This window comes from Gadus macrocephalus, chromosome 5 (genome assembly GCF_031168955.1).
Source record: "Gadus macrocephalus chromosome 5, ASM3116895v1".
NCBI lineage: Eukaryota > Metazoa > Chordata > Actinopteri > Gadiformes > Gadidae > Gadus > Gadus macrocephalus.
The window spans coordinates 15,154,954-15,168,338 of NC_082386.1; the positions used below are offsets into that span (position 1 = coordinate 15,154,954).

The 13,385-nt window shown below is 46.9% G+C and overlaps 1 protein-coding gene across 2 annotated transcripts in view; it reads right to left on the bottom strand.

Moving 5' to 3' along the window:
• Window positions 1-311: 311 nt before the first annotated feature.
• Window positions 312-13,385, bottom strand: part of aqr (aquarius intron-binding spliceosomal factor) — a 57,441-nt gene continuing 44,367 nt past the window's right edge. The window contains exons 33-37 of one of the 2 annotated variants that reach the window (XM_060052707.1): window positions 10,293-10,378; window positions 6,578-6,752; window positions 4,921-5,025; window positions 1,937-3,906; window positions 312-888 (exon numbers count right to left, since the gene is read on the bottom strand). In XM_060052707.1, coding sequence (XP_059908690.1) covers window positions 3,541-3,906; window positions 4,921-5,025; window positions 6,578-6,752; window positions 10,293-10,378 — 732 coding nt within the window. In that variant the 3' untranslated portion in view covers window positions 312-888; window positions 1,937-3,540. Of the gene's footprint in view, window positions 889-1,906; window positions 3,907-4,920; window positions 5,026-6,577; window positions 6,753-10,292; window positions 10,379-13,385 lie in introns of both variants that reach the window. The other variant, XM_060052708.1, reaches the window with a different exon arrangement.

Genomic DNA, 13,385 nt, shown 5'->3' on the forward strand with positions numbered 1-13,385 from the left:
TCTGAGATTTAGCATAGTATAAAAACAAAAAAGATATTACATTTTTTCACATTTATATTACAGAATCTGAAAGAATGCCATATGACCTAACAACAGAAAGGAATGAATTTAATTTGATTTCAACCCACTCAAACCAAGCTATTCATCAATGTTTCAATGTTGCTATTTCTCCCCGTCAGCGTTTCCCACATTTCGTCGTTTTTTATCGGGGGGCTTTCATGTTTTTCCACCTTTGTCATGAAACCTGACGGAAAAAAACATTCACAGCCGCACGTCAAAACAGAACAATGACTCTGCAAACAAAACGAGGACAAGTTCAAAGCAGCGTTTTAATCGCATTATAAGTATTTTTTACGACTCTAAGCATTTTGATTGTTAAACCGCCATTTCCATTTCTTATCTTTCTGAGGCAGTGTCATCCTGAATTGAATAGCAAAACACAGTCTATTTGATTCCAGACAACCCCAAAACAAATTCGATATCCATGGTTCATTATAGACAATAGTACTCCACTTCATGGAGACCTTCTGGACATTTTGTAAAAAAAAAAAATGAACAGAAAAGAAAGATTAGAAAATCTACAAAATCCATTACTGAACATGTTCACAAAAAAACGGACAAATAATTTTTGTGGGCTCCAGGGCCAAGGGAGACTGGTTGTCCTCAACACAGGGGCTTGCCGTGTCTCATGTTCTGGGCACATCTCCGGCCCACGTTGGCCCCCTCCAGGAGCAAGTCGGACAGCCGGTCCAGGCCCACGCAGGTGGTGAGGGGGCTGAACAGGCCGTAGAGACCGCCCAGGGTGATGCTGATGGGCCAGCCGATTATCAGCAGGATCACCAGCCACATGATGCTCCAGAAACACGACCCACAACTGGCCATCCTAGTCTGGGGGGGGGGGGGGGGGGGGGGGATAGAAAGAAGAAAATGCCTCAAGGACAAAGATAGGCGTGGGTATGGACTGGTGTGTTACAGGTGGTGAAGTACAATTCATTTAGTTGCATCTAGAATTGAGGATGCGGTTGAAACCAACTGAGCTGCATGCCTGGCCACCGCCCAAACAGACCCCCCTCTGAGACGAGAGATTATGAGATTGTGGAGTGGCCCTGTCCGTGATCTGGACATACTGGTCAGGGTTTAACCATGGCAGTCTGAAAGCATCGTAAGCCTGCCTTTTGCAGTGACCACTGTGTTCACATCTGGCCAATGAGATCAACCGGCCACCGACTTAAAAGCCTTAACCCCCCCCAACCCCCCAAAGAAATTGGATAGTGGATCAAATGTATGAGTTTTGGATACACAGATTTGATTAAGTAATTGTAGTATTTACGATCTATTAAGATAGACAAAACTAAAGATGTAAATTATAAAGTACCTACAGTCTCCAGATAAATCTAAAGAACTGTTTTAAGACTGGATGTCTAGTGTTCCTGATTTGTCACTGACAAATGTGGTAATTTCCTCTTGTGGTGTCCCGATCCTGAATCACAAACACGAGTTAATCTTGTGCTTTCAGTCACTACTAAACCACAAGGTAATTACGAAATACAGAACACATGGTCCATCAAGATCAGCTATTCCTTCCCTGTGGTAGCCTTCAAGGCCTTTCATACTCAACTACCTTATATCACAATTACATTTATGTAATTGTGATATAATATATATCTACAAACAAGGTTATACTGAAATTCACCAAATATAAACTCCTTATGAAAAAGTAAGGTCAAAAATATTTAGATCTGACTTCACCAATACATATTTGCTTCCGAAATTTGGAATATAACAGAAAAGTTATTCTGCATGGAATTAGTTCCTCAAACACACACACACGCATACATATACATATAAACACTATAGTGAGGGGGTTAGAGTACAGAGCAAAGTAGCTATTAAGCCTAATGAATACCTGCCGTGGGATTAAAAAAGACATGTTCACCTTCAGCGCTGGAAAGTTTCCCCAAGAAAGTGAGCAGCGATTCTTCTCTCCCGTCTGGACAGATTTCCCTTCGGTTCCAAAGTGTCCTACACGGTGGCTCACAGATTGTCCGGCTTCGCCACTACCCGACCAGTTCCAGCCCCCTATTCACACGCACAACAACAAGGTACCACAGAGGGCTGGATTCCTGAGAGGCCAAGCTGTAAGGAAAGAGGCATTTAGCAATTTGTCAGCAAGCATACCACACAAATGATATTACACAACGTGACCGTTTGTGTGACTGCAGTGAAAGCGTGTCATGGGTTTGTGGAAATAGCAGAACTCGTGTGTTATCGGAACGCAGAAGCTTCTTCGTCAGCCTAGCCTACTCCTGATCTGAACACACTGTACAAATGATCATCAATTATGCAAATCAAGAACTGTGTCAATAATATCAATTGTTTACTTGGAGTTTATTGTTAAGGAAAAGCATGATAGACAATCTATTTATGAGACTTGTATCTGAAGCAAATTATGGTAATTTTGATTCGATACAATGCCAAAATTGTGGAGATCTGTGTTTAAGCATCTTGCTGAAGGATGCCTACTGGGGACATAGGGGTTTGAACCCAGAAGTCAACACCCTAAACTAGACTACCCTCCCTGACTCCCATGCAATTGATACACGAGCCTTCCGAAATTTCCCCCCCAGAAATGAGATCCTTAAACATACCATCCACTGTAGGTCTGTACCACAACAACCAGAACCAGTTTTAGCCCGTGGACCAGCAGCGACCAGCAGCCAGCCAAGGCGCTGCACGGCTGGCCTACTCATACCGGACGTGCTGGGGAGCAGTGGATGAAGCCGCCTGAGGTACACTGGAACAAGCTGACCTCTGGTGCATGACTACAACCAGAGTTAAAAGTCTGTGTGGCAGCCTGCAGACGGAGGACATATGCAGAGAAATGCCTAGAAGGCCATGTGCTGTGAACCGAGTAATGTTACGTAAAAGGTTGGTGCAATAAAAAACGTCCATGCTGGATTTCTTCTTCTTATTTAAATAATTAAATGCATTTTTTCCACTATGCTTGATCAAACCATCGTGGTACTCTGAAGCCAGTTTTCACCGTCACTTGGGTTCAAGTACACCACAGCCAAGTCAGTATGTGAAGATATGAATATGTCTAAAAGAGAGAGACGACTGTACATCTTAGTGTGCCAGTTCAAATCCTTCAGCGGTATGACGGCCCCAGGGTTGGCTGACTGACCTATAAAGGCAGCTTAGCCGAGGCTGGTCCCGCGGGCTGCAGACACCAGCCAATCAGATTGTCAGACTCCAGATGTGCTTAACGAGGGGGGCAGGAGGTGGATGAATGGCCTGGATAATCATGACCGGGGAGTTTTTACGGAAATCCTTAGAAGACAATGATTACGTAAATAATACGTCTGAAAATAAATCTGAAAGAGTAAGGGAAGAGGAAAGAAGAAATGACTTAATAAAAATGTAAGAGGCTTTGCCGTGTGTGAAAAAACATTGCATTTTATTCAAAAACAAAAAAGACATAAGGTTTACAAAATCAGTTTCGGATAAGAAAAACCGAGGAGCCGAGAGAGAAAGCGCTCTCTATGGCCCCTGCTCCTGCTCCTCTCCACTCTCCTCCCCGTCGCTGTCGCTGTCCCGGCCGGGGTGCTCCGGCATCTTGGGACGCTCCTCTGGTTTCTGGCTCTCCTCTTTGTCTTCGGCCGCAGCCTCTGCTGGTTTTGGCTCAGCGCTCGCAGCCTCCTCTGCATGCCCCTGCTCCATGGGGGTCTCCTTGTCCCCCTCCTTCTCCTTGTCCCCCTCCTTCTCCTTGTCCCCCTCCTTCTCCTTGTCCTCCTCCTCCTTCTTCTCCTCCTCCTCGTCCTGTTCCATAGAGCTGGGCTCCTCGGTCTGGACGACGGGAGCCTCCTTCAGGGTCTGCTTAGGGGGCAGAGCTAGCCTTTGCTGTTGCTGTGGAAATCGCAGAAGAGAGCAAGACACGGTTGAGACAACGACAACCCTAAAGCGACGTAGGGTTAAGTGAAAGAACCAAACGGAGTATATTCATCCTTGGTCTTCCAAGTGGGTTGAGAACATCTTTGTTGTTCTCAACCCACTTTTAGTAGTCACTAAGCCGTCTAAAACCCTGTCTAAAAGGAAAAGGAAACTAGGAACTGTGAAAGATTAGGCATGTTATCGGTGCTAAATGTAGACCGAATTTTGACTACCCATTCCCAAATATGGTTCTTTTCCCCTTCCTTAATCGTGACATCATTCTGTCTCTCTCTGATGGTAAAGTATCCATGTTCAGACCCCCTCGGGTAACCTGGTAAACACCTCAGATTGCTTCCTCAGATATACACATCCTTGTTTCCCATTTGCTCTCCCATGCACTGAACTGAAGCGATTTCCTCTCATCTGACATGTTTCCCATGCTGCATTAAAGTTTAAAGGTTGAAGCATTTTCAAAATAGCTACGAGGGAAATAGAGGGAGAGAAAAAAAAATCGTCCAGATGCTTGATGTCTTACTGTAACAGAGCAGAGTAAGAGTCTGGGAGGCTTGTTGTGTGTGTTGGATGTGTCTATGTTTGAATCTCTCAAGAGCCCTGGAGTAGATAACTAGAGTGTTGTGGTTTAGTAGCAGTGGGCTTGATAAACTTGGTAAACTGCTGATCCGACTGTTGCGGTATCTGCAATAATGGCTTTACACTATAATTCAAAAAAAAAACCTGCTGTGCACATTCTTGGCCATAACCACTTACGGTATATACACTAATTAAGTTGTGGATGTGCATATTCAAGTGTAACCTACGTTTCCACCAACATCAAATGACTGGAGACATTACCCACGGCCTCCAAAAGTTACTGTTTTACTGTTCATTATATGCTGAGCTGAAAATAGTGTCATGTGATGCCTGGAGTTTTTTGACCTCAGTGATTGGCTTCTCTCCAAAATGTGCCCAGTTGGTCTGGTTCCTGGTTACCTGTCTCTGCTGCTGCTGCATCATCCTCATGTACATGGTGTACGCCAGGTTGGCCATCTCTGGCATGTCCTTCACGACGTGGTCAGGCTGCTTCGACGCCTCTCTCTGGTGGGGGAGAGAAGCAGTGAGTCGGGGGATGCATGAGAGCGTGAGAGAGCTATGGACCGGTTGGGAAGGGGGTCTGAGGCTGACCCTCACACAGGACAGGAGGTGTAGGTCGATGTACCACGCTGTCATAGTTATATATATCCAGGAGTATAGCAGCGCAGTCAAGGACCATCGCTTCTTGAACCTGTGGGTTGTTTCAGACACTTCCTTGCGTTAAAATGTCCCAAATCATGTGCTTCGGAAACATCCGGCGCAAATGTATCGTCGACGTCACCTTTGCTGGTTCTGCTCGGTGGAGAAAATGATAACCATTCACCCGTCGGATGCCTGCCTGTCTGAGTGTAAGCGGTCGTGCGACATTAAACGCTGTGGGATGTTTCGGCGATTTGATATACGAGGGGAATTAAAAAACTAGGGATGCGTCGAATATTAATTCAACTGGTCGGTTGCGTCTGAAATTGAGCAGTAATGTACCGCTCTCACAGCGGCTCATTGAGCAGGGTGTTAAAACAGGTCTGGGTGCTTTATGGAGCTTCAGAGCTAAACTGTGCTTGAGGTTTTATTGCTGGGGAGGTTATCAAAGAGAGACGTGACACTTTAATCACTTCTGCGATTAGAGGACATCCTTGCTTGTCCAATACCCCGGACAGAACCGACTGCACCTTGCGAATCGCGCCAGCGTACCTGCATGTATAAAGTGCATGTCCGTACTTGATGTGTTTGCCACCGTTTCAGCAATGTCATTGAGCCCCGCTACGCTCGCGTGTAAACAGCGGAAGGGCCGTGGGCTTCATTTGGACTGTTCCTAAAGCGAGGGCTAATCAGATTGATGCCGGGGCCCAGAAGAGCTGTCCCCAACAGGGGGGATCCCAGCCCTGGTGCCAGAGGAAGTGTTCGGGCTCTAAGGAAGATACGAGAGGCGTGGTCTTTGGGCAACCTTTGTTTTCCTAAATGCCCATCCCCCAACCCCCCAGAGATGCAGGCACCGCGGCCAGACTGAATCCGTCTAGCGCCGACCGGGCCTAGCAGGGATTGTTGGTGGGGGGTGCGGCGCGAGATGCTTTGCCTTCTGACCTTTGCTGATTAATTATAGCCTTGGCCTGCAGACGCCTATGCAGACTAGGAGCGCAGGGTTAGGGGCCGAGTGGGAATGAAGAATCCATTCAGAATTCAGAGGCAGGATTAGGCCGGGCGTTTTGGCCGCTACCAGTCAGTGGGGGGGAAGGTGGAGGGTGGTGGATGCGGATGGTAGGACGACGGTGTTAGGACACTAACACCCCTGGGGATCAGAAGGGGTCGAGGAACCCATCCCAAGATGCTACAGGCGTAGTGCAAAAGCATTTCTTTCTAAGGTCTCGCTTTCTCATCGTTCAACATATTATGAACTTTTTCACTGGCTTGTTGTCCTGACAAACTCACTAACGTCATTAAATTCTTTAAATATATTGCATTTCATTGAAACATCTATGGTCAGGTGAGTGAGTGAGTGAGTGAGTGAGTGAGTGAGTAAGTGAGTGAGTGAGTGAGTGTGAGAGCGAGCGTTACTTACAGGCTGCTCCTGGTTGTAGTATTCGTGCGGTCGGATGTGCAGCTGCAGCGGGCGGGCGGTCAGCTGGTTGAAGGCGGGGGTGAGCTCAAAGCAGTTCTGGAACAGGGCGACCCGGCCGAAGACATAGAGGCCCAGTCTGGCTCGGGACATGGCCACCACCAGACGCCTCACGTCCCTGTGGACACAAAGAGACCAGGGAGGGGGGGGGGACATGGTGATGAATGGTACATCATCCAAAGAGAGAGCCTGTTCCTATATAAGGAAGCTCTACCCTTAAAAACATGTTGAAATACAAAAAATAAATACAAAGCCAAATGAGCAAAGTAATGGAATGCATTGAATTCTGCTGCATGTCATTAAGGAGCAGGTAGGTAGGTTAGGTATCCCCTTCGAGGGTGGCTACAGGTCAATAGCGTACACTGGGACTCAAACCCAAAACCTTTCGGCTGCGAGGCAACCACTGCATTATGCTTGCCTTCGAAGATTAAAAGACGGGGTTGGGTTCAGGCGTGAGAAGGGAAGGTGAGAAGGGTGTCAGCAGAGCGCCGGAGAGGGGAGGGATCAGATAGGGGGAGAAGGCAGGGTGTTGGACGAGCAGAGGGGTTTAGAAAAGGATAAGCTACACCAGGTGAGGGGGAGACATAGAAGAATGGAGGGAGATGGAAAGAGAGAGAGGGGGTGGGCTTGAAGGCAGAGATACTGGCTGAGCTTTCTTCACCACCCCCCCCCCCCCCCCCTTTTTATTTCTGCCATCCACTAGAATTAAAGGATTAGAGCGAGGAGAGGGGATGGCTTTTTTGGAAGTCAGGCACATTCCTGCCCGGATGGCTGTAACAGGCTAAATGTTTAATAAAATATAGTCATCTGTCCGCGAGCTAGCTCCCGCAGCACAGAGAATCCATTGGGAGTCCTGTACGCCTGGCCTAATCGGACCTGATAGAACCCGTTGTTATCCACTGAATCTAATCACTTTAGCCATTCTGGAGGGCGGAGGCTAACGCTACAGGCTACCGTTTTGAGGTTCAACACGCGGCTGTTATTCTCGGCTCTCATACGGTTACGCTTGTGGTGGTGGGGTAATGGTGTGTAGACAGAGGGAAGGGGGTGGCTTTGCATGGCTCCTTGCGTTCACGAGTGATGGGTGAATATTGAATTTTATACAGGGTTTTATGCTGTTTTATTGAAAGGGAGATTCAAGGTTTTTCTATTGGCTGTATATTGCTGCCCCACAATATTTCACAGTTTGTTGGGCGTCTTCAACTTGGCTCAAGGAAAGCTGAATATCACGGAGGACTACAAGTGGAAATACTCATCTTTGTCTTATTTAAGCAGCTTTGGGCAAGATTCAAAAACTGTTTTGATGGGGAATCAATTGGCTCAATGGCTCATGCTTATAACAGAGGCACGCACAGTCTTTCTCCATCGCCCACCAAAATCCACATATGTAAAATAGCACAAGGACACAGGCAGAGAATGGGCTTAAGAAGACTAATCAATGCAATATGCATAACATGCACACAAATATGTATAAAATGTGTTCTATTTAAAAAAATATGCACAATTATACATCGGGAACATCTGTGAGTGTGTCCTTCAAATATGCTGCCTAACACGATGCATTATACATAAAAAGGAATTCCAAAGCATAATTATATTGCCACATAGATATCGCAACAGCAGGCGACCAATGAGCACGGGCTTAAGGAGAGGGGAACCAATCATTACTACACCTGTACACATGGCTCTGTTGAGACACTAACCTGGGTTACTCTGGGACATGGCAGGGCAAAGTTGATTAACACACATCTATGTCCCTATGTGTGGGTGTATGTGTGCATGTTAATGCATGTGTGCATCCCCACACACACACATGTGCATGGATATAAACCCTCGTTTCAGCATCACAGGAAAATATTTCTCAATCAAAGAGTGAGGGTCAGCTTTTCATACGGTCAGCCGGGTCCCTCTTCGGTTGTCAAGGAAGCCGGTTGCCATGGGGAGAGAGGCGGGGGAGGAGTAAAGTATATAGTGTGATGGGGGATGGGGGGGTTGAGGTGTGCCCACTGGTACACCAAAGTGCGCTGTGTGGAGCAGGATTCTTTCCTTAGGAATCGTTGTGCTTCCAACAGCCATTGAAAAATAAATGGGATACAGAGGTTGAATGAATTACAAGGGGTTTAAGGTAAGAAATATCGTAGAATTTAAACAATATGGGGTCTTTTTGCATGAGTTATTATACCCTCGTTATTAATCACATACACCAAAATTGCTCAACGATAGAGTGTCAAAGTCATTCAGCTCCCAACCACCATCATTTCCCTGCTTGTAAATAAATACAAAAGACTGTATAAAAACAGAGCGCAACAGATACACATGACTAGGGGTATGAGAATAGCCAGGAAAGAACGTGAGGAAAGACCAGTGTAAAGATAAGAGCAACAAATACGTATTCTTGTATGAACGATGACGACAAAGCCAAAGCCACGAGCCATCTCGGGCACAGAGGTTGGCCGATGGTACATCGCGAGCTGGCCAAGATGTTTTTAATTTGACGTGAGACAAGATCAAATGAATGATACCGGAGACGAGGGCAGGCAAGGTGCTGTCAACAAGATAAATCACCGCTTTGCGCTGCCCGCTGCACTTTATACACACACACACAGAAAATGGAGGTTTCCATGTTTCTTTCTTCCCTTTAAGAACCACTTCTGCGAACAGGCTGGTGTGAAAGGCGGGTTATAAGGATTACAGGGCCATCATTTGCATATGCCTCCACGCGGGACAACCGAGACCTTTTGCTACGACCTTTGGAGGGCAGTGATGCTCTGGTGGTGCGTCTGTAAAGGAGCCAGTTTCACAAGGAGGGTTCATACATCAAAGCCTGCATAATGGCACAGGCGACTGTACAGTGCAGTGCAGTGCACTGGTCGTTGGGCTCCGGTTTGTCTTCTAAAGTTAAAAAGACATTCATCAGCGGAATAAAAGCAGAATGAACACAAAGTCCTCGGAGCCATTGGGAACCTGCTAATCAGCTCTGATGACCAAATAAGGACAGAGGGAAGGCCGGAAGAAAGGGAGGGAATTGAAAGAAAGGAGGGGAACAATGGGTTGATTGGGAACGTCAAGTATAAAAGAGGAAGACCTGAGGAGGAGGGAGGAGAAGAAAGTCAGGCTGAGCGACGGCGATGGGAAGGTAGGGGTAACGGTACTGTACTGTACGGGGGCTGTTAATAGTCCCTAATAGCTCCGCTCCATGGTTTGCCTTTGATCCAAACGTGTGTCTTTGTTCGGCGCTCTCACCCCAATCATCGCTCCACAATGGCTTCCCTAAACCTACCCGGTTAGCGCAGTCCCACATCAACCCCTCTCCCCCAGACCAATGCCGGCTGAAATTAAACCCTTCAAGAAAACACAAAGAATAAAGAGAGCTCCCATCCCTTTTCAGCCAACTCCACAGTTAGGAGACAGGAATAGGGAACCTGTGAGTGGCTGTCTCTTGGGGCCCTGGAGCCCACTCTTCTGCACTCGCTTCCTCTGGGGATGTGCATCTTAACCAATGTCCCCGTGACGTACGGTATATATTTAGGATCTGTTCGGTTCCTGAAATGTTTTTTTTCTCTGCGCGCGCGCGCGTGCGTGCGTGCGTGCGTGCGTGCGTGCGTGCGTGCGTGCGTGTGTGTGTGTGTGAGGAAGCTGTATCACTTGAAGTGCTTACCTTAGGTGTCCTACAGCTTTGGTGCGGACCAGTGAGAGGATGATGTAGTCGTTCTGCTGACCCTGGAATCTGTCCACCGTTGTCACCTACACAAGCACATGCAGATGGATGAATATCCCTTATTTTTAACACACACACACACACACACACACACACACACACACACACACACACACACACACACACACACACACACACACACACACACACACACACACACACACACACACACACACACACACACACACACACACACGCACGCACAGGTGCATGAACGCACACACGCACAAGCCCCCAGAGGCACATACAGTCAAGCAAACACGCGTCACACACTATATTAAATATACATGTTTTTGTCAGACATTGTTATTGGTGCCATTACTTCATACATTGCATTTTGTCAATCTATTACATTGAATAATAAACTCATATCTGACAGTCTGAGATTTTCTTGTGTTGCACTGAAGCTTTTGGTTGTCACTGTTCTCACTAGAGCATACATTTTAAGGGGGAAGGCAAGAATATATATGATAAAAGCAAACTAAACTGATTAAATAGCAAGCGGCTAAAAGCCTTGGATCCCGATCCCTTCAGCGGAAACAGCTTTGTATGCATCTTTAATGTGGTGATCTGCGCTACACCTCTTAAAAAGCACCGCCTCATTGTGCTTTGGTATGAATTTGTGAGTGAGTGAGTGCAGCGATATTCGCATCTCGCGGAAAGTTGGGTATATACAATAAATGTTTCGGCTTAACAGGTTGTCCATTTGGACCCAATGTGAGGAAACCCTCCGTGTTCGTGGTACACAGCGTTGCCCAGGTACCACGCATCAAAACACCACAGCGACACACGGCCGTGCCACAGAAATCGCCCCACGGTCATGGCCCTGTTCCACTGGTCTGATGCAGCAGTGGACGCTCATTGGCACACTGCTCCCAGCTGTAGAGGACAGGGCTGGAGAGCTGCAGTGTGAACGCTTTGCATGCGAGAGGCAGCGAGCGACTGGAAGAGAGATTTAAAACAGAGAAAAAAAGATGGAGCAAGAAAAGCGAAGAGGGAGCGGTACAGAGATTGAAAGAGTGCGATGGGTGGGTTGGCTCTGCGCAAGTACAGACATATATTTATTTTGGACCCCCTGTTGCCATGTAGAACAGGTGCAGCACCGGGGGCAACAGTATGTTGGTTTTGCAGTAGCGTGAGGCGGACGTCTCTCTGCACAAGAATCAAGCAGCACCACCACGCTCAGCATCTGACCTTAAAATTAGCCCCCCCAACCCCCCACCCCATCTCTGGTAATGCATGCATGGACATTGGGAGGGATTCAACCAGATGGTGCTGGTTTAGTTAGGAAGAACACAATGATTTCAGCTACTGGGTGTACACTGTGGAGTAGAACGACAGAGTCAGAGAGAGACAAATATAGAGAACACAGAGAAGAGACAGACAGACAGGCCGAGACAGACAGCTAGAAGGAGTCGGAGAGAGAAAACAGAGTTGGGGAGAGAGCGATAGAGGGAGAGCGAGAGAACGGAGACGACGAGGGCCCCAGATAGAAGGGCCCTCAGGGCATAGCGTTTTGCATGGTGTTTAGTTATTTATGTGAAATCTTCCTGCGAGTGAATTGCAGAGGTCATGTCCCAGCAGCAGCAGACGCATGTCTATGGATACAAGATCACCATTTTGAATAAAAAGGCACACACAGAGAACTTGTGTACTGTGCAAAATTTTATACATGTAGGCAATCCCAAAGATTTGCTCTCATTAAAGCCAGTGCTAGGCTAATAGAAGCATTCTACCTTTTTCAACTTTGCCCTTTTCTTCTACAAAAGCCTTATTCACCTGGAGCCATCTTGGTTCCATCTGGATCCTAGAGGCTAGCTGGGTGGGGGGAACTGAATGCATTAGTTCCCCCCAGCTAGCTAGCATTTCGAACCAAGGCGGCTGCAAGGTAAAAAGGGTCAGTTGTAACTTGGACAATAACGCTCCCTTCGTCAGTGAAGGACCTTGTGATTGAATATTCAACACCTTTCTCCGTTTCCTTTCCTGGTCTGGTTCAGCTTGAACAATGGCTATTACAATTAAGGAAGGATAGGACTCCAATGATCTATATCCCTGTTCTGAAACGAATGTACAAAAGGTACACACGCGGTTCAAAATAATTTCTTGCCACCTCGTTATCTTTTGAGGAAGCACGTAGCCTGCTGTGCTGAAACTAGGCGTCTAAAGGATCAGTGAACTAGTCTGACAGCGACAGCAAGTGTGTGTGTGCCCAGGGTTCCTGTCATCTCAGCTGGGGTGTTGTTCCCCTGCTACCACTGCTAGTTAGGACTCAAGGAGCGGGACACGTTGTCCTTTGCGTGCGACAGATGATTGGAGAAGGATGATGAGGCAGGTGTTTGCGTGGATTTCCCCATTGATGCATCACCCCACTCTTTCTTGGACTCGACTTACCATTTATTTACTATTGACACGGACACAAGTTGAGTCCTTGTGATAGCAGAGGCGGCTATCTGTCCTTTAACTGTACTGTGTCTCAGCGTTTGACCTGACGCCCTACTACAAACTTTCATCCCCATCCCCTTTATACAGGTGGAAATTGATCATTTGACAGCCATAATGTAATCCACAAAGATAACACTTTTTTACAATTTGCCCATGGCAGGGGGAGGTGCAGTCGTATTGGGTTTGTGGGCTTATGCCACCTTCATCTCAGGTATATCCTTATCTCGCTGTCCCGTTCACCACGAGTATATTGCAATATATCTGCACAAAAAAAAAAAAGATAACAGTCGTATGGACTGTTCGTCCATACGAACAGTTTAGAAATAAGCTGAAATCTAACAGCACTATTTAGTAATCAAGCTTTGATCCAAAGCGACTTACATCGAACATTACTGAGCAGGGAAGGGGTTTAGGCGTCAGACTCAATGAGGCCTGTAGGACGACTGCTGAGATCGGGGTTTCCAACCCAGAGCCTTGTGGCTGCGAGTCAGACGACCCTGTCGCCACCATACATTTTCACACTAACGCTGCTTGACTCAGTTCTTATGCTAAAATAAGAAGTCATTAATTTTATCACGCTCACTTCCGATT